Below are 21521 nucleotides of genomic sequence, written 5' to 3'. Positions count from 1 at the left end.
CCGGTGATTCATTTTCTTCTTCGTCTGGCATAATGTTTGTGACCACTGGACGAGATGCTGCTGCCACCCAGTGGTCAAAGTCAAATACATTCTTTACATGCTTTTTAGTTGTGTTTTTTTTTTCTGTTTTTCTTTATGTATGTTTATAAATCCCTTATTTCTTTGTTTTAAGACTCTAAGGCTGACACAATTGTAATATTGCCTATTGTTTTTGTTCTGTTTAGGTTTGTTGTTGTTTTTCAGTCACTTTTAACCCATTTACACAATCTTACATATGAGAGCTATTTAAAGCCTGCTGACATTTATGTTCCAAACATTTAATCTTTATTATCAACCATTCTTGAGATATAACAAGTTGTCTTTGTCCTGCATTGATTTGTGGCAATTAAAACAGGTGTTTGGCAGTGGTGTAACAGACATTTCAAGAGACAGTGTCTCAAAAAAGCCCCCCATCAAAACCAGGTGATGACTCATAAAGATCATGGGGCAACAGGCAGTGGCCATGGAAATATACATATATATGTATGAGCTGGTATGCGGTTTCAGTTGGGTTCAGTAACTTATTATGTCTACCTCCATTCATGTTTAATGGTGAAATAAAGGACATCACTATAGGGCAAGTCTTTACATGGGGATTTCATCAGCACTGCTGTTAGCTTAATTTTGAAGGAGGTGAAGAGGCAAAGGAAAGAGAACAAGTAACGCACCTAACCCCTATATTCCAACTGCTGTAAAATAACGCAGCTGACCTGAAGGTCTGACGAGAAAGACCTTGATGTGTTTCAGCTCAGATTTTATTTAAAGCAAGTTTTCTTTTTACCTTAAAGGTCCATAGTAATAATATTTGGTAGGGTTTACTGGCAGTTAATATATGTGCATTATCATTTTGTCATTTTTTGTCATCAAATGTCATTATCATTGGCATTTTGAAGCTGAAGTTTACGACACAATAGGCAAATGACACTGTTTCTGATTGGCAAAGGTCACCATAGTTTCCTGGTGAGCAGAGAAGCCTTCCATTTGTGGCTTTCATATAGCGTCATTGGCACATATAGTTGTTGGTGCACAAGTTATCGTAGCAGAGGGTGGTTCCTGCCACCACAGACAGGATTGTTCACAAAAACAAACCCAAACACGTACCAAGGACATAAGAAATTTTTATTGCAGTATTTGTTTCACTGAAAGAGCAGGGGCTCACTTTTTTTAATTTTTTTTTTTTAATTTGTTCTATAACATCAAAATCTACGTTAAAAAGAATATGAGTTCCCCTGCATATAGGCACAGATACTGCACTGCTGTTAACATAAATAAATCATATCCAAGATATGTACACAGTGTGGGTAAACATGTTAAAATGTTTAAAACAGGAACAAAAAAAAAGAAGAAAGAAAGCAGTTCAAAGTTGTCTGAGCTCCGGTCAAGTGAATAAATCCATCTGGTGCTAGTTTAAACTCCAAAAACACTTTATTAAGAACATCATCAATACACTAATTTCCAACATTCACTTTGTTTTTTTGTTTTTTTACAGACGTATGTTCAGATATAAACATGTGTGTTTAGTTAAACTATGATACAATGGGAGTAAAAACCAAACAACCAAGTTGCTGCACAACAGCGAAGGAACTCCCACACAATGTTTTCCCAACATTTCCTTCTTGTGATTAACTTCAACAGATCTGTATTCAAACAGACCAGTGTTCCTCATAGGTGTCTTCTACCAGGTCCTTAAATCTGTAGAGGTTTCGTCTTCCTTCGGTTTGTAACATATTGGATCCGCAAAGATTGAGGTTGTGAGGGGTTTCTATCTGAGTGATTTCAGTTGATTAACTCTTAGCCCCCTCCTTAGCAGCGTATAATGCCCGTAACGTCTGTGCCACTTTGTTCGTAAGCTTTTGTCCACTTGTCAAGGGGATTTTCTTATAAATAATGTCTGACTCCTTGATAGTGTCAACCCAAGGCACCTTTTTGCGGCCGTCCCGTTTCTTTGCCACAGTCCATGGTCCAGAGTAAGTGCCAGACATCCAGTGTATACTGTAGCCACTTTTGGTCTTCTGGATGACCCTGGCAATCTGTGGTCTGTCTTTGTATTTGGGACAGCAGATGGCAATGACGTCCATGGCCTCCACAGTCTCGTTCATGTGACCTGAATCCTCTGCAGAATCCCTGCCTTTTCTTAGTTTCTGCTGGGGAGGAAAGAAGAAGAAATGTTACATGTGGTAATGAGTGAACAGAACAGGAGCTGCAGTGAAAACGGTCAGGACAAGAAGATCTGCTCTCAGCAAGGAAAGAGGAGGGACTTCAAATCAATGAAACCATTATGAGGTTTGTGTAGCCTGGAGATGAGATGTGTATGTTGTTCATCTTTTACAGAACTACAGTTGATATACTGTATTTGAACCTGTGATATTAACCCGACCTCACTTATCCCTACAGCAAACATAGTCTCTGTACAAAAATAGTTTGAATTTGTTGATCACTGCCCCACATTTAGGACTTTTTAAATTCTTACTGCAGGTGGATCTTCATCCTCACTCTCCTCGTCATCTGACTCCAGTGGAGCAGAGTGATTGTTGTGACTGTGGTTCTGGCGTTTTGGGCCTTTCAGCAGTGAAGTGATGGCCTTGTTTCTGGCATTGGCACTTGCTTCACCCTCCTCGTCCTCTTCGTCACGATCCAAGTGCTCCATCAGTACCTTGAACTGGGACACAGATGCACCAGTTAATACCTAGTGTGGACAAGTGGAGCAAAATCTTGCACAGATTTGATTCACTAATACTCAGCTAATATTGGTTTATTTCTATAGTCAGACAGAATGAAGATGTGAACTGATTTTTTATTTGCTTTACCTGAAAATGTCATGCACGACATATTTCAATCAAAAAAGGTATTGTGTTATATACTCTCTTTTTCCACCTCATATTAAGATGAATTAACACATAAATAAACCCATTTTAAATATTCGGAATGAGAATAAATACAGTGCTTACATCCAAATATTGTTTCACAATATTCCTCTTGATCTCATAACTGAGACCCTTGTTGGCTAAATCATTCTTCAGGTAGTCCACAGTCTGACGGGGGTTGAAGTGAACCTTGGATTTCCTATTCACTGCCTTGTCGTACACTTTCGCGGACTCCGTCGGGGAATACTTCTGGATTTTGCTGTAACACAGAGAACACGTTCAGTCCAGCTTGTGTCTTGTAAACAACTAAAAAGTATGCGTACAAGGAGGATTTTGGTGTGACCGACCTGTCTGAGAAGCCGTACAGATTCTTTAGATGTTGCTTGAGCACCAGCACTAGCAGAATACCCTGCGAAGCACTGGCAAAGTCCAGCAGGGGGCCGGGGTTTTCAGGCAGACGGTCCATCACTGCATCCTCATCCTCCAGGTCAGAATCAAAATCTGCTGATTTTTTTTGCCTGTGAACTACCTCCTCTTCCTCCTCATCACTGCTACTAGAGCTGCTACTGCTCTGCTCTTCGTCCTCCTCGTCCTCACTATCATCTTCATCATCAGAGCTGTATTTCTTTCTCCTGTGCTGCTTCTTCTTCTTCTTCTTTTTCTTCTTCTTTTCAATTTTCACCTTCTTTTCCTGCTTTATGGGCTCTTTCAGTAAAGACTGCAAAGGCAACAAAAAATGACTCAAAAACAAAGCACATACATATATATCATGCATTAAGTTATGCATTCAATTAAACAAAGCTTCTCACCTCCTTGAAAGACTGGAGAAGGTTGCTACCAGAGACAGAGAGTGTGATGTCTATGTGGTGCATGATGAAGAGAGGTTCCTCCTGAGTCTGATAGGGGAAGCAGGCCAAATTGTCTGCTATGAAAAGCAGTCTGTTCACCTCGGTTTTCTGCAGAGAACAAAGTATTAAATGTTCAGTGTGCCTTTATTATGTAAGAATATTGTGCACCATCAAAAAAAGGCAGAACCATTTACTTTCTAAATGAGCTGCTCCCTATTAAGCAAATTGAGCCAAAGCTCTGAGGGTAAGCAAAGATATGGCTGCATGTAAAATGCAGCCAAAATGCAGCCATACACTCACCAACAGTGGTGCTGGTGAGTGAATGGATGGATGGTTGGAGATACAGAAATGTACAAATACACACATTAGGAGAATCTAAGAGAGAGAGGGGAACTTACAGAGCTGTCATCAAACAAGTTGAGCAGGGAAATGAGGAAAGCTCTTCTGTGTTGTCGGTTCCCACGGACCAATGCGTAGAGATGTGCGCAGAGAGCAGAGTCGGTGTCATCGTGACGGAAACCACGGATCGTTGTGTTCTTGGGTCCATTTATGGCCTGTTGCACCTGATAAGACATCTTCAGTCCCGCAACTGCCTTCATCTGTAAATGAACAAAGAGAAAGAAACAATTTGCCATGTGTTTTTTAAAATCTTTAGCCTTTAGTTGACGGACAAAAGAGTAAGTAATCAAAACATTTTCTTCTTTTTCTTCTTTTTTACTAAAGCAGCAAAAACAAACCCACAACTGCAAAGGATCTATGTATATTGTATTTCTTAAGTTACACAACTTAGTAAATCAGTTAATTTAAAGGTAAGTTTATGAGTTATTTTCAATAACGTTCATTTATTTAACTGATATAAAGCAAACCATCATATTTCAACAGCAAACTACTCACGTGGATGAATCCTGAATATTTCTTATCAATTTCCACCAGCTGTTGATCAGACTTGTTCTTCATGGTTGGCTCAGGGTCTGTCCCCATGGCAATCAAGTAGGGGACACACTAAACAAAAATTGAATTTCACATCTGTGAACAGCTCATGGTGTATTTGAGGCAACAGCATCTCTGTGTTATGAGCCTGTGAACATACCTGTACAGGGTGGATGAGGCCCTGGCTGAGAGTCAGTGTAATGACACTCAGGGCAAAGTGCCGAACAGTGGACTGCGAGTGGAAGAAGGATTCCAGGACCTGCTTCAGGTAAATCTGCATGATGGAGCTGCTCATGCCTGATGAGATGTCTCCCATTTCCTTCAGATCCTCCTGCTTGGCTTTGTTCTTCCCTAAATAAACATGTGCGTCAGCCGGATATCCACTGGTGGTTCTATACAATTTCAATTTCAATACATGACATGGATTTGTAAAACTCACATTCGCGATCGGCCTCCTGCATTCGAGAGTCCTCCTCCTGCAGGTACGTCTGCAGGTTCTTCAACACCTGGATCTTCAGACTGACCAGAGTGCTTTCATCGGAGAGTGTACTGTTATACAGAATCTTTATGTCCTGCACAAACATGAGCTCGGGGTGCATGATAAACTGGAAGCCTTTAGAACGTTGAAAGAATAAGACACAGACATTATTACTGAGGAGGCAAATGTAAAAGACAAAGGCAAGTGAAAGATTTGCGCCGTCAACAGTAAATGACAGAATATAACACAGTGAATACATGTTATGTTAAACTCCAATGATGCACATTATACCTAGACCTATGATGGCCTTGATCTGGACCTCTTCATCTTCATGCGTGGTGAAGTACAGCAGAAGCTCCAACACTTTCTCCTTGATGATGATCTAAAATCAGACACAGGGGCGATAGCACGATTCATTCATATGAACAGATCCTTTCATAGTTCTGCCTACAACAGTGAAGCAGCAGGTGTTTACCTTGCTAGTACCCTTGAAGTCCTCTTGGTCAAAGTCAAAGTGTCGGCAGAGAGCGCCCACAGTGAAGAGTGAGCGCAGAAGAGTGGGCTTGTTAGCAGCCAGAGTGGAGCTGCTGGGGTCTTCTTGGTGCTGTGTCTTCAGTTTTGCGAGTGCTCCTTTAAAATCACACAAATTGCAAAAGAAAAACAAAGTCATTTAAATTTAGATTAATTTAAAGGACAACAGAACACTGTTGAGTGCTCATACATTTTCAGTTAGAGATTCAAAATGTTTCGAGGATGAATCACCAGGATAACAATGCAATACCCTGCACACAAGTTTTTTTTTTTAAATATATGAAAATGATGGTGCTAGAAAACAAACTAAGTGCATAGATCTTACCATAGAAGCGATTGAAACAAGCCCAAACAAACTTGTAGTTGTGTGTGACTTTGTTCACAATAGCACCAAGACAGCTCACACAGTGTTGTACAACCTGAGAAACACAAACAAATAGCATGCAAGGAGTGTAAGCACATACTTATATCGTCACAATCACATCAATGCTTTTTATCTGTGAAAGCTGTCAGCCACAAACATAACTAACCGTCATTCCATGTTTGATGATAAGCTTCATCAGGTCTTCTTCTGTGGTGTTGAGGAATGTCTCGCTTGGCTGCTCCATAAGTGGCACGACCAGCTCTAAAATCTTGGCCACGTTGCAAATCACCATGAAGTCATTCTGAGTCTGAAATGACACAACGAAGACACACGACACGGGCAGCGTTCAGGGCTGAGTTAGAAAATGCAATAGCTTTGTGAATGACTGTGGTTAAAAAAAAAAGGATTTCTCAATACTCTCAGGCAACAAATTTGAATTTGTAGTTACATTGCACTTAGTGTTCAGGTAGGGCTGCATGTCCATGGCATGTTTGACCATTAACTCTGCTTTGATCTTGCTGAACAGATACAGAGTGGTGATGCATGCTACGAGGCGACCCGAGTTGACTCCTTTGTCTTCACAGTCTGGAACAAACACAGAAAACACAAAGAATTGTCACGACACAAGAATGTGTAAAAAGAAATAATGATGATGATGATGATGAAATGTGAACTTTGAAAACTGACCTTCAAGAGACTCATATTTCAGTATGTGCTCCACAAGACTGTCCACCAACTGCGTACAAGCCTTCTTGGCAGGTTTGTATGACGCATTCTCTTCTGACTTCAGGAGCTAAACAGATGTCAAACAGAGGTTAGAAAAAATCACTAAACAACTACGATGAAGGCCGACAACCTGCTGCTGAAATCTGACGCCGGGTCCAACAACTCACATTTTGGAGAAGTTGCTCAAACCAGTCATAGCCAGTATCTTTACATGCCGACACCTAAAATCAAAACATTGCATATATCAGATTATGGTAAAGTGAAACACCAACATTTCTCTTCACGGAAAGACTTTAGTACGCACCACATCTGTGATGTTCAGGATCTTTTTGGTCATGGCGTCTTTGTTGTGGTTGGGCGTAGGGGTAAACCAGAGTTTCTGGAAAGTCTCATTCACCAATTTCTGCACGGACAATATTAGAGAATATAGTATATATATTATATTTAAAATAAAAAAAACTGTCAAGCTTTTTCAATAAAAATAAATACAAACCTTGATCCCCTCCTCATCATTGACTCTTCTGATCATCTTTACACACATCTCTGTGACCTTGTGGAAGTCTGGCTGCTCCAGGCAGATGTCCCTCAGGATCTTGATGACCCTCTTCCTTACACTGATGCCTGTGTCCTGTATTAAGACAAAGTAGAAAAAGGAACACCTCAATATAACCTTAAAGTAAGTTACCTCTTATGTTCATAATTAGATTCACACTGAATAATTGTACATTTAATAGGAGATTTTCTGTGGATATATGAGCTATAAAAATTGGAAAATAGGGTTGTGTTGGACAGTGGCAGCTCTTCGTTTGCTCTCTAGGTGGAAAAGTGGAAAAAGAGCACCTTCCAAGTTTTAGAGCTTATTTTTCCATTTGTTATTGAACTTATGATAGAGTAATAATGTCTGTGCATACTCTCTTGTGGGGAACCACAAGAGATCACATGGAGTGAATTTTTTTTGACAAAATCAGTTTTATCACCAGGTAATAATGATGGGTTTTACCAGTATCCTTTCGATGAGCATGTCATAGTACTGCTCAATGAGTTCAGGTCGACTGAGCACAAAACGACCAAGGAGCTCCACAGCAGCCTCTCGCACACTGGTGGAGTTGTCCATAAGGCGACAATGAACACCACGCTGCATATCCAACTGAAAAAAGAAAAGCATAAGCAGATACAGATGATGTGATGGCTGAAATGTTTGATATAAAATTACACCAATGCTAACCAAATGCTCTATAACAAAGTCGTCAAGTGGTTTAAGAGTTGTGCAGCAGGCAATGTGGGACGACTTACCCGTGCCAGGATACTTGGATCCACAGCCACTACTTCTGACAAACACTTCATGGCTTTGGTTCTGACAGCAATAGCACTCTCACCCAGGACTCTTAGAATCTATACATAATACAAAACACACCACAGTTAAAGACGGACAACACCACAAAACATATTACTTACACACACTTGCATGTTAAATTAACTCTTACCTGTGATAAATAAATATCAAAGCTCTGGGCAAACGGCCTCATAGAGGCCAGATATCTGACGATCAGACAGGAGTCCTCATAGTCGACTGAGTTCATCCTGAAAGGAAAATCAAGAGCACAGTGTATTGCCATAATGGGTGAATAAACAGCATATGAACAGCGTGGAAAATTAGTGTAGTGATTCAAAGCAAAGAAGTATTTACCTCAGAGAACTGGAATGTGATGATGAGGTCTTTATGATCTTGAAAAGGAATTTCTTTCGTGCTCCGGCTCTATGTATTATCTCCTCGGTTGAGTCAATCTCCTTGGAATGAATGTGCCCTCTAGAGTCCTCATTGTCACTTTGAGACTTTATTGCTTTCTCTGCTTCACTTGTTGCATCCCTGAACCATTGGGCGATGTAAAACTTTCTGACAAACTGTTTCAAAACAAATGTACAGACAAAGAAATGCTTATTATGTTTGCCTTTTCACCAAATCTCACTACATTTAACAACCTGAAATATCCATGTACCAAACTGTTAAAGAGCTGAACATAACATATACAATGTATACAATGAGCATAGAAATTTTTATTTGTGTGAAAATGAACACTCACCACTAGAGATTGGTCCATTTCACTGGTCTCATCCAGATAATCTAGCAAATTCTTCTGCAGTTGCTGGATTTCATCATTGCCTGGACTCTGTAAAGATCAGTAAAAAAATATTCTCAAAAGCAGTTCACCCACGCTGTCAATTTACTGGAAACAATTCAATGTTTGAAAATGCAGGAGGGGGGGGGGGGTTTCTCTCGCCCACCTCTCTGAGGATGCGGTCAATAGCCTTTTGGTCCATTTTGCTGTTGACAGCATCCTTGCGCAGGCGAGAGGCAACAGTGCCAAGGTAGTCCAGAGACGCCACCCTGAGTGCCATTTCTGTCTGCTTGTTACTGAACTGATGCACCTGGTGCACAGGAGGTAAAGGGAAACATGTCACAACAAAAACATCACCACATCAGCAGTTGTTTCAACTGGACACATGTGAGTGATGCTACTCACCAACAGGCGACCCAGCAAACTGAGCAGCAGTTCAGCTGCAGGCCACTCAGGCCTATTGACTGCAGACAGGAGATCATGAACAAAGTTCTCAAACAGAGGCCTGTAGTCCTCCTCTCCCTGCTTACTGCCACACCTGCACACAGGGAAAAACATTATTCAGCATTAAGCCAGTTAATATTAAAGCCTATTCTACACCCCGGTGTGTATGGACAAAGCTAACATGTGGAAAAGGAATGAAGACTCACTTTTTGAGAAACACCGATAGAAAGTTCTGAGCTGTCCTCATGGCAGTTTCATAAGAGTTTGTGATGAAGACATCTTTATCCACCTATTCACACGATTTGTAAAACAATTTATGAATCAAAAGTTTCATGAGGTTTGTTACACATCTAAATTCATCGTCCGCCTCTACCTTCTTCTTCGATTCATCCGCTTCTTCTCTCTCATAGGGAAGGCGGACCACACACTGGATGAGCTGAAGAACCAGAGCTGTGACCATCTGGATATACACATTCTCTCCATCACTGTTTATCCTGAGGAAGAAAGACACATTTGTATATTGTAGGTTTACTAAGCAGCACAGAGGTTGTTTTTATTTGTCACTTCACTGAACAGATATTTCCTCTAGATGTAGTTTACCTGAAGTTCCTGAGGCTGCGTTTACCGGTGGGCAGTTTAGCAAGGGAGGTGAAGATCTCTTCAAGAATGAGCTGCCTGTGCTTCTCATAACGAGAGAAGACCTGAGGGAGAGCAAAAGTAACATCAGCTTAAGTCTCAACAGCAGAACGACCTGCTAGAACGACACTAACTTATCATGTCATGCCATACTTACTGCTGTCACGAGTGTGATGGCACACAACTGCAGTTCACTGACATTCTCCACAAAAAACGGTGTAATACCCAGGGTGGACACCTGAAAGTCCGTCACAGAAACAATCAGGTTATGTTGAAGCTCAACAGAGTCATCGAGAATGTTAATGTCGCTCGACTACATTCAGAGTCTCACCTGGAGAATTGTGGTGTCGGTTTGCAGCTGAATCTCAAGGAGCTCTGAGATGCTGCTGACGATATCACACACTTTGTTGTAGAGCGTGACCACCACCTTCTGTTTGTGGCTGGAACCTTTTACTTTCTTGGACTTGTGCGCACCACCTTTAAGCGAGGAAGAATTAACAACTTCAGACATCAGCAGTAACATTTCCAGGGTGTGCGATGTCAGTCATTACAATAATTCTCTTCCTAACTGAATATGTAACAACTGGAGTTCCTACATTTTTGTCTCTTTCAAATTTAGTTAAGCAGTTTACAAGAGGCAAAGAAAACCACACTGACCTCCATGGCGGTCCGTTCTGTAGGCCGGGTCATACTGAGGGTATAAAGAGTGTTGGAGATGGAACTTGGTGTACTGCAGCACCCTCTCAATCACATCCTCAATGTACACGGCCTTGGGCATGTGTGGCGATGTCATAATGTTGAGTGCAGTTAGACAGGCATCAGCAGACTTGGTCACCCGCTCCATGATCAGGTCACGCCACAACCGCTCCTCATCCATGGAATCATTGCCCTGCAGATTTGTAAAAAAAAACAACAACTCTAAATTGCAGCAGAATTAGATAAGATTATTATTCCCTGACTTAAAAAAAAAACAATAACTCACGTGATTCAATAGTGTAGAAAGTTTGACGCTGTCCTGAATGTTTTTCTCGAGGGTATTCAGAATTTTCACCAGTTTACTGGAGGAAAACTGTGGATCAAACAGATGATGATGATTACTCTTGCAACAGAGACACATTGCCATGTGCACAAATCTACTTCTCTTACCTTGTTAAAGATTCCCATCGCTTTAATCTTCAAAGAATCACTGCCTAGCTCACTTAACTGGTGCTTTCCAAGCAGGAGCTCTTCGGGTATCTCATCATCATCTGTGTGAGGGTGCAAAGTTATAATGTTGACATTTTTTTATCTCACCACTCAAGCAAATGTCAAGAACTATGGAAACTGTTTACCTATGGCAGCCAGGTCAACATCGTCAAGGATTTCAAGAATGTTATCCACACTGGCCGCAAATCTCTTAAAGGTGGAGGAGTCCATCATTTCTATTTAATGAAAACAATTTGATGCATAAACATATGTTTTAATAAACCCATTTGATTTTTACAAAAACATGCAATTGTAAAGTGGTGAAATTATACCTTCTAGTGTCATCTTGGGATCACAATCGTTTCTGTTCTTCTGTTTCTCCTTTTTCTTCAATTTTCTGGCAACTGAACAAAAAGAAACCACCACAACAACAACATTAGTCAAGACCCTGACAGCACAAACAAACTTGTGAGCACAAAATCATTTAATGGATTAACATTTTGGGGCGACGATCCAACTATCAAGAGAAATGGTCTGAGCTGATCTGAATGAGACTCAAGAATCAAGCATACAAATGTCTGACACTATTGGTTGATTACTCTCTATGAGACAAAAATAAATTTGCCTACACAGTGACCATACACACTAGGGTGACCACCTCCAGTCAGACAAAATGTGGGACAAGTAGCATGGTAAAGTGGGTGGTAATGTGGAACAGACGTAATAACTTTAAACTTAATATATATTGTCTATCTAATTTACCAAGAAAAAAATTTTAAACCCACCAACCAAAAGATTAAGACACTACCTGACCCAAAATATAACTCAAAGTTTCTACAGCTTAAGGCATAGGCCTAGGCCTATAAAAGACAAAACACTAATTTTGCAACATCTCGTCTTTATTAGGACTATCAAATTAGCCAACTGTCCAAAGGACCAGACATTAGGCAACTAAAAGAATGCTCTCAGTGAATCAAATTCACCTAAAATACAAGACACAAAAAAATATTAGGCCTAGAACGAAAAACAATTGCACTGATTTGCATGTTTCTTGATGATGCGCTTTTTTTCTGTGGGACTCACATGCACCATGTCGCTTCACATCGTATTCTCCACCATGCCCCACAGAAAAACTGCTTTTGCATAAAATGCAAAAAGCTCTCTCTGCTTCGCCATCTGCAGGTCTTAACCAAGAGTATGTTGCGGTCCATTCGCTATTAAAAGTGCATCTTCTCTTTTTCGTGGCCACACTGGCCATGGCTGCTTAACCTGACCGAACAGCGCGCTCTCCAATTTGAGATTGTTGACAATGTTGAGGAGGCGTTCGTGCACCAATCAACAGTTTGACTGACGTACGACTCAGCCTATCGACTACCGCTTTTATTGCTCTTCTCTGAACTATTGGACATAAGTTAACAGTACACCTAATGGACATATCCGTGTATTTTTTTTCAATTAGGCAGGGTCGAATGAAAAAGCGGGACAGATGCTCAATTTGCGTGAGGCGAAACAAAGGGTAAAATTGCTGTACAGTACAACGTAAAGCGGGACAGGTGGTCACCTTAACACACACACACAGTGAATGTTCATTCTTGCGTTTATGCAGTAAAAAAAAAACTATTTACCATCACTTAGGCTTGGTGGTGGAGAGTCTTCATCAGATTCACAGTCATGATGGCGTCCACCGGATCCCCGGCGAGCATTTTGAGAACCTTTGCTTCGGCGGTGTTCTCCAGAGCCTTTTCTCTCTTCGTTCTTCCATGTTTTGTCATTGTCTTTCTTGGACCTTTTCCTTGCAGCTGGAACAATAACAGAATAGGATGGGTTCACAAAGAATTGCATAATTTGTTAAAATGTAATACAAAAATACAAAGAATATGTCAGTATAATATGGCTTATGGCAAGGTGTAACATTTTTCTGTCTCTTGCATTTATAAAAATATAAGTACAGACTTTTGTTTTTTTTTAATGTAATACTTACACTTGTGGTCAGAGTCGTCAGAGTTATCGTCATCATCATCATCGTCGTCACTATCATCTGAGTCTTTCTCGGTGTACTTGGATTTCTTTTTGATCATACTGTGCTTTCGCTTGTTCGTTTTCTCATATGATGTCTCTGTAAGAGGTGAGAAGACAGCTTTCAGCACAAAAACAATGCATGATTCAAGAGGAGGCGATAAAAAACAGCAGTCTAAAGTAAATTACAATCCACAAATTTTATTAAGTTGTGTATATCTGCCCCCTACAATGTTGTGTGTGTTTAATTAACAAAATACTTCACCTTTCCCTGATTTATCAAATGAAGTCCAGTTCCCAGATCTGGGGCCGTGTGCATTCTTGCTCTCCTTCATGATCCGTTTAACCTCATCAACACTGAGTTTCTGAAGCACAACAACAGGCTTAGGTCCTTTGCTTAAGTTATCTACCAAAGAAACTCGCTCCAGTCTGACCAGGGGTTCACTCCAGCCCTGTATCAACTTGCTTGGAAGCAGTGAATCCTTGTCTTTCCCATCTCGTTTCAATTTAGGAATCACAAAGTTCTTCAGACTCCCTGTCTTGCCACCAAGAAGGTATGAGGGGAACTCGCAGGGTTTTGTCTCATTAGACTGCTGTTTGTTTCCAGCTCGGCATTGAATGCTACCATCCCCACTTTTCTTTTCTTTTTTATTTTGGGGGCTCTGTAGGGTGGAACTGTCTGTCTTCTGGTTCCCATCTTGCTTAACTCTGGGACTGTCAGATTTAGTTTGATGATCAGGAGACTGTTGATGGTAGTTTTCTGCTGACAGTGTTTTGTGTTTCCTTTCCTTGTCTCTAATTCTATCCCGATCCTTAGGTTTATCCTTACCTCTGTCTTTGTCTCTATCTCCGTCTTTATTTCTGTCTCTATCTATGTCTCTGTCCTTTTGCTTTTCTCTATCTCTCTCCTTGTCTTTATCTCTTTTTCTGTCTCTATCCTTGTTTTTGTCCCTTTCCTTTGTTCTATCTTTGTCTTTTTCCTTTGTTCTATCTTTGTCCTTTTCCTTTGCCCTATCGCTGTCTTTGTCAATTTCCTTTACTTTATCTCTGTCTTTGTCATTTTCCTTTGCTCTGTCTCTGTCTTTGTCATTTTCCTTTGCTCTGTCTCTGTCTTTGTCATTTTCCTTTGCTCTATCTCTGTCTTTGTCATTTTCCTTTGCTCTGTCTCTGTCTTTGTCAATTTCCTTTGCTCTATCTCTGTCTTTGTCATTTTCCTTTGCTCTATCTCTGTCTTTGTCAGTTTCCTTTGCTCTGTCTCTGTCCCTGTTTTTTTCCTTTTCTCTACCTCTGTCTTTGTCTCTGATCTTCTCCTTTTCTTTAACTTTATCTTTGTCTCTGTCCTTTTCCTTTTCTCTACCTCTGTCTTTGTCTCTGTCCTTCTCCCTTTCTTTATCTTTGTTTTTATCCCTTTCTTTTTCTCTGACTTTATCTTCTCCAAGTCTGGAGTTACGCTCTATCTTGCCAACTGTTTTCGGAGTCTCGAGTTGGTTGACGTGTGACTGGTGACCATTGTGGTTGTTTTCCTCTTTGTTGTGTGAGTCTGAATGCCGGTCGTGTTTTTGCCGTGAAGCATCTGACCATCTTTCATCCAACAGCCCATTGCCACTGTCCACCTGGCCGTCATGTCTGAGTCTGGAATCCCGCTGATTTTCCTGCTTCCGTTTAGGTGTTTCTGGTTGCTTATCTGAGCCAGACTTTCTAGGACAGTCGGCATGCTGCTTGTTGATCCTAGGTTTGTGTTCACCTATTTCATCTACTTTTGCATCAGCCTTTGCGTTTAGGCGCAGCAGTTGGTCCTCACACAACTTCCGTGCTTCCAGTACCACTACAGGTTGTCCTATCAATCTTCCAGCTTGCTGCAGGTCAATACTGACCATCAAAGCAGGCCGACTGGTACAGTTACTTGCAGGACTTGTCTTCTTGGGTGTCACCTTGCTGCCAACAATGCTACCTTGTACAGCAGGCCCATCACTTGCCTCAGCTCCTGATTCCTGAGGATACGAGTCTTGCTTGCGTTTCTTCAGTGGCTTGTCTGTAACCAAGAACACTGCAGTTTAGACAAACTTAAACAAAAAACAGACTGAGTGAAGGAAATAAAATTCAGTAATTCACCTTTATCCTGGACTTCTTTAGACCATCGTTCTCTCTCACTGGCTGACTCGCATTCTATTCTTTCAATCTCTGCAAGTGTGTCCATCTCAACATCCTCGTACACAGGCCCACCGACGACTCCAATATCCTTGGTATTTGGTCGAACAGGAACCTGCTGACAGTTAACCTGCTCCTCTGCAACAAACTTGTGTGTCAAGTCCTGGCTATCCCGTGACAACTGATTATTATTCATCAAATCAGTTTCCTGGTCTGTGTCAGATTGATCTAAATCTGGAATCTTCACTCGGGTCAATTTTAAAGTTAGCCTGGCAGAGTCTTTTGATGGAGAACCAACAATGTCGTACAAAGCATTTTTCTCCGCCTGCTCATTCTCCTCTTTATTCCTTTGTCTCTGCTTCTTTTTGCTGTCAGCAGAGGTGAGGAGCAGGTCAGCTGCTTCACCTGGGGAAACATCAGGTGATTGCCTAATAAGAGGAATCCTGGATCCTGCTGAAAAACAAATAAATTCAAGGAAACGTGAGCACTAGAGTCTGGGAAAGTTATGACTTGTACAATAGTCTATTATTTCTGATTCTATAAAATTAAGAATAAACATGTTGCTAAGGCAGCATACGTTTCGCAGACTCTTCACTCCCAGCAGGTGAACACACAGAGTGCGGTGATTTAACTGAAATCGCAGCAGCCCTCACAGAGGGGTCATTCTGTTGGGACACAAGAAAAATATCATTTACCGATCTGTTGATGCTCACTTCACAATATCTTGGTTCTCTGCATTACCTCATTTCCAAATCTGTGTGCCATGTTCATGTATTCTTCACTTGACCCTAGTCTTGAAGTATGATTCGATGAATTTCTAGATAGCTGTCCAACAACCTTGGTGTCATGGCTATTCCTTACACCTCCAGGAACTAAAACAAAGACCAAAAATGAAAATTACCGTTAAAATATTAGTATATAACGAATCCTGATGTTAAAGGATTAGTTATGTAGTTTGGCTGTGTCCACCTGTGCAAGTGGCATCTATGCCACACATGTCTCCTAACTTCTCACTGCACTCACCTTGCTGTGTCTGTTGGTGCTGGGAATAACTGGGAGGATTGTACTGCATGTAGTCTGCAGGACTCTGAGGAGTATATGGACTAGGTATGGGGCTGTTCTGCTGAGGTCCAAAGCGGGTAGCTGACCCAGACTGTTGGGATGTAAAACATCTGTAAAAAAAAAAAAAAGGAAATTAAGAAGTGGTCTTAGTAAAAGTTCAGATGGTTTCCGCTTTTATATCATCTGACAGTTTATTGTCACCAACTTACCCAGAGGGGCTTTCAGGGACAGTGGTCTGCTGATAATTTGAGGCTGGACTCCCATGCATTTGATTTTGTGATATCTTATACTGTTGTACCATTGGCTGCTGCATTACACCTAAAAGATAGACATAAAGAAAATCTATGATCAATGTTATGCAAACATGGATTTTTAATATATACATTTTCACAGCACCAAATATCCCCTGTGTTTCTAGGTAACAGAAACTCCAGTTTCCATACAACATTCACATTTCAACAGTTAAACCATCTACTTGACATTTAATGTCAGTTAACATCATAGTAGATGTTAACTCACCAGTGATTTTAAGCCAGTGCCTGGTTATCGTTAGTATTACCTGGTACAAGGTTATATTGATGTGTTACCGGCTTCATACTGGAGCTTCCCGTATTGTATTTTTCTGATTCTACACTAAAACAAATGAACCAAATTAACCACTAAATGAACCAACAAAATGCCAATATTTAGCTAGATCAATATCAGTGTGAACAAAACAGAGCATTAACAGCTTTACATTACCCAATACCCAATTATGTATACATAATGAAATGATAACTGTATACTTGAGTGATTGATAATGACACTGAAATATGTCAATTAGATTGATTTAAATGTCAATTCTGAAATTAAAATGATCTTGTACACTTGTAAATGAACCGAAACCATATCAGTATCAAAACTAGAGAGTAATGAAACAGGTTATAGCTGCATGAATGATGGTTATGTAATTGTCCAGTAACAGGTCCACATTGAGCACATCTTTGTAATAGGATTCCACAGGATCAGAAACATTAAGTTCTTACTACTGGCTAAAACTGCACAAATAGGGATGAAAGAAACAGGTTTGGGTTGCTTATCCACCAGGCTCATGTATCACAATCACATGGTATATTATGTCCATCTCTGGCTCTGCAGCATGCAGTGTGAGTTAAGCTTTTCTTATATTTTTATAATTGAAACATATGATTCAGCAACTCAGTCAGAAAACAGCAAATCAAATTTCAGCTGGTCATGTTATTAGAAAATGATAGAATGACCCTATTACTGAATAATTCACAGACCAAGCTATGAATAACTTTTCTTTGCATGTGCACGATTGACTAAATACATCTATGCAATAATTTATAGAAATTAGTTATTCCAATTATGTATAATTTTGGTGAAGTTTGAGAATAATAAGACACTGTAATAAGCCAAAGAGTTGACAAAACAGCACATGAAGTTGCTGAATTTTCCTTTCACACCTGCTTTGGAAACCAAAAAAAACTTCCTTTGACTTCTCACAGCAAACACAAGTGGTACTAGAAACATTTATCAGTGATAGTTCCAGTGAATATATCAAAGCAACATAGCAGTAATAACAGAATACAACACACTGAAAAGGCAGAGAGTTTAACTCTGTGTTCTTCCAATTGCAAAGCTCTGTCTCTCAGGCTGGGAACCACTGAAGTAGTGAAACTACCACACAAATAATGCATCTGACCCAAGAAATGCTCAAATGAATAATTAGTACACCCAGGCAGAGAGCATGCTCTGAGTTTAACTGCAGATTCAACAGCAATGACTCAGTTCCTCCTCCTCAGCCCACCCCAAACATTATACTGGATTGTGCATACTTTTGTCCCTGAAGATTTTAGGGTTCCTGGAGAGCAGAGTTTGGAGGAGTATTGGCAGGTCACCCTCTGGCTCATCATTTCCCAAGTTGTCCTTCAATTCTCTGGAAAGGAACAAAAGAACAGTCCACTGTCAAATTTCAGGAATTATATTAATTTTCCTCAATGCAGGTTTGATTTTTCAGTTCTAATGTCACTAACACTTTCAGGGCAGAAACAGCTTTGATTCTCTGACAACCCAGAGCAAGAACTGACCTACAGTATCAGGTAAAACTTTGACTGTGATTCAACACTGAAATTAAATGCATTGTGATAAACACTGACAGTGTAACCATGATTCTCAAGGTGTTTCAAATCAGTGAGTGGTACTTACATGTGTTCAGTTGAGACCTGGTTAAGGCTATGTGCCAGCTGATTCACCAGATTATCATCCTGACACACAAGGAGGCTGCTGACCTCTTCAGAGATCCTTCCATTGTAGAGCAGACTCTTAGCAGTGGTAGCAGGGAGTGGAGAAGGCAATGGTAACTGATTCAACACTAAAAGGATAATTGAAAGACAAGTTAGGTTGGGGGTAAATAAAAAGCAAAGTCTTCATAATTCTTGTGATAAAAAAAATGTGGTACTACGGAGACAATAGAGTCTGTCACCGAAATATTTTAAATATATGGTAACATCGGAGTTAAGAAAGGCCCATCACATTTACAGTGTGCAATTAACTGATATCAAAACATCCTTGTCAGACTCAGTTGGATTTAAGGATGGAAAAATAATTCAATAACAATACGTATCGCAATATAATTGCACATTCAGTCATCCCCACATTTTAGTTTGCATGTTGGTGTTAAGGTTGTGTGCAGAGGATTACAAATGATGTTGTACTTACAGTCTGTCAGGCTAGCAATTCCAGCAAGAGTAGTGATGGGGACATGAGGCATATCACCATTCATGCTGAAGATGAGGTCACAAGGTCGTGTCAATGCACAGGGTACTCAATTATCACCAGTCTCTTCTTATTCCTCACATCTCCAAAATGCTGCAGACAGAAAAGTGTCAACAGACTATTTTAAAGCATGTTAACTTTCAACAAGGTAGGATGCCGTTACATATAATGCTGAACCCATGGACCAAGGAATACTAATATTCAAGGATGTAAGTGTATGTTGCATGTAACTTGAGTGTGCCCCTTCTGGGATGGGGGAATTAAAACTGTGTCAGCTCATGAGTGTGCATTAATATGGTGCCAACAAAACTGTACTCTGATGTAGATGGATTATGGCCTAAGGGCAAGCCTGAGCATGTCTTTACTTACAAGCTATTGATCTGTTGCAGCTTCTGGTGCCAAAACAGAAGGTTCTGGTGTCTAAGTCATCTCCTTTCCTGAGCATTTACCCTATAAATACACACCTTCTCTGGGTGCGAAAAGTGTGCACCATATTACCTCTGCCAAGTAGGTTAGGTTTTTTTGCCCGTGGTTGTCTATGTCTGTTCATATGTTAGCCGCACAACTCAAAAAGTAAAGAATAGATTTAGGTTAAGTTTTCTGGGAATTTAGACTAAGGCCCAATGAAAAAAATTATAGATTGTGGTAGCGATCTGGAAATGTATCACCACTTCATTGTATTTACACTGAGATACACTGAGACAGATGTTTGGGCTCTCTGGGTGCTGTCTATCTTTACCTTCACCAAGTTTGTGTGCAGCATAACTCAAAAATTAACTTTCGGTTTATAAAAGTAAGCAACCTTTTGCACTCTCTGAGTGCTTGATCTGGATTTAAACGGTGATATTTCACATCCAACCTGTCAACAGTACAAATGCAGCTATTGATGAAGGTGCAGTATTTGAAAGCCTCGCATTTTTAGCAATAACGGCAGTACATGCATATAAGTGTGCAGAAAATTATTCTATTAAAACTCTTACAGATACCGTGTGTTGCGCCTTGTAAATACAAGTGGTAAATAAAGTGGTAACAACTCCGTAATAACCATTGTATTTCAAAAAAGTTATTGTTTGTGTGTCTCAGCATCTTTTATCTCTTCACATTGGCTTACCTGGGTTTTATTTTTCTCTCCAGCTGCTAACGCATACTGAACTAAAAACAAAAGACCATGTATACTACCGTATGAACTAGTTATATCTCAAATGACTTCTTTTGTTCCGGTGCCAATTAAGTTTAACGTGCCTGCCTAAACCATAACAACGACGTTAACACATCCTGACAACATTAGTTCCTGCATTCTCGTTCAGTTGTTGTTATAATGACGTAGTACACACAGGAAAGTGGTATAACGACGTTTGTGAAAGTGACTAAAACCAACTCGGTGTTGTTAGCCGGCTAGCAACAACTGGATATGCAGCTAGCATATGCTAAGTGGCTAGGTTATATGTGTAACTTGCCTGAGCTAGCATCACCGGGAGTGCATCAAACCCATTTAGCCGAGAGCTGCCGACTCTGTGACGCTCTTTGTAAACGTACACGTCGCGTACGGGTTTAGATATTCACCTTCCACTTGCTGTGGCCTTCCCCGTCGCATCTCTGGCTCACTAAGTGGACCTCGGACTTGCCTAAGGAAGCGTAACCCCGACCCGACGCCAGGGAGGCAGGGTACAAAGCAAAGAAGACCCCATCACAAATAAGAATTACCCCCCTGTCTGATCCCGGTGACGGCTCCCAGCGGTGGCCTGGTGCGTCTGACTGAGCGGAGACACACGCGAAGGTGAATAATCTGTCTGAGGAGAGGTCGTTATTGTTGAATCTGGCTTATTTACCTCGGATGTGATGAGAAAGAGAAGTGGTTCTGGTGGAGGAGGAGGAGAAGGAGAAGAAGGAGGAGAAGGAGGGGGGGAGGAGCAGCAGGATGGCAGCTGGAGCTGGAGAAGAGCCTCTAGCTCCCTCTCCGTCCTACAGTTCAAACAGCTTCTCTGAGCAGCCAAACACAGCGTCAGTCATTCCTGTGGGCAGGGCCATACCTAGCCATTCTATTGCCCTTGGCAAGATTTGGATTTGGTGCCCCGACCCCCACTGCTATCCAAAAGAATTACCACCATAGACATATATAGAAAATGGAAGTAGTCCTCCAGTATACCAGTGAAGCTAATCAGGAAGTAAGAATATATTGAGTAACTACTAGGGCATTAACGGAGGGGTTAGAGGTTCTGACAGCTGGCAGTGGGCAAGTCCGGTTGGGGAGGAGCACAGGACGTAGCCCAGACTAGAGCCGGGTGGGAGAGATCTTAATCACTTTCTGTTGTGCATTTAAAATTACCTGAAAATTCAAGGTATTACCATATGTTT

The 21521-nt window shown here is 40.8% G+C and overlaps 1 protein-coding gene across 6 annotated transcripts; it reads right to left on the bottom strand.

Annotated features, from left to right (window-relative positions):
* Positions 1 to 1445: 1445 nt before the first annotated feature.
* On the bottom strand, positions 1446 to 21133 carry LOC131446562 (nipped-B-like protein B). Of its 6 annotated transcripts, none has more exons than XM_058617870.1 (47): positions 20996 to 21133; positions 19110 to 19259; positions 18597 to 18762; positions 18227 to 18327; positions 16598 to 16706; positions 16350 to 16498; positions 16068 to 16198; positions 15904 to 15991; positions 15291 to 15779; positions 13444 to 15210; positions 13144 to 13278; positions 12788 to 12961; positions 11495 to 11566; positions 11309 to 11398; positions 11124 to 11224; positions 10960 to 11046; positions 10635 to 10866; positions 10309 to 10454; positions 10135 to 10215; positions 9942 to 10042; positions 9715 to 9835; positions 9548 to 9630; positions 9303 to 9435; positions 9064 to 9207; positions 8862 to 8948; positions 8468 to 8682; positions 8265 to 8361; positions 8074 to 8172; positions 7781 to 7927; positions 7274 to 7408; positions 7085 to 7183; positions 6948 to 7001; positions 6742 to 6847; positions 6503 to 6639; positions 6221 to 6361; positions 6016 to 6109; positions 5635 to 5789; positions 5451 to 5541; positions 5121 to 5294; positions 4842 to 5032; positions 4646 to 4753; positions 4150 to 4350; positions 3713 to 3859; positions 3251 to 3621; positions 2988 to 3162; positions 2510 to 2698; positions 1446 to 2183 (listed from the first exon to the last, which is right to left on the bottom strand). In XM_058617870.1, exons 2-47 carry the CDS (start codon positions 19171 to 19173, stop codon positions 1824 to 1826), a joined length of 8337 nt encoding a protein of 2778 aa, XP_058473853.1. In that variant the 5' UTR covers positions 19174 to 19259; positions 20996 to 21133; the 3' UTR covers positions 1446 to 1823. The 6 variants fall into 6 exon arrangements, with proteins under 6 accessions (XP_058473853.1, XP_058473852.1, XP_058473856.1 ...); XM_058617869.1 differs by lacking the exon at positions 20996 to 21133 and adding an exon at positions 20730 to 20989; XM_058617873.1 differs by lacking the exon at positions 20996 to 21133 and adding an exon at positions 20730 to 20989 and having other exon boundaries at positions 1446 to 2180.
* Between the last annotated feature and the right edge of the window lie 388 nt (positions 21134 to 21521).

The sequence above is a fragment of the Solea solea genome, chromosome 19 (assembly GCF_958295425.1).
Source record: "Solea solea chromosome 19, fSolSol10.1, whole genome shotgun sequence".
In the NCBI taxonomy this organism is placed as follows: domain Eukaryota; kingdom Metazoa; phylum Chordata; class Actinopteri; order Pleuronectiformes; family Soleidae; genus Solea; species Solea solea.
Note: the sequence above shows the minus strand (reverse complement) of the source record. Positions and strands in the feature narration are given on the sequence as shown.

Bases quoted from the DNA above. Each gene is read 5' to 3' on its own strand.
- LOC131446562 (XM_058617870.1), bottom strand. From the start codon at position 19,173: ATGAATGGTGATATGCCTCATGTCCCCATCACTACTCTTGCTGGAATT. The intron at 7,409-7,780 runs GTAAAACCCATC...GTCTTAATACAG, and splicing joins TGCTCATCGAAAGGATACTG to GACACAGGCATCAGTGTAAG. The intron at 2,184-2,509 runs GTAAGAATTTAA...TTTCCTCCCCAG, and splicing joins AGGATGAAGATCCACCTGCA to CAGAAACTAAGAAAAGGCAG.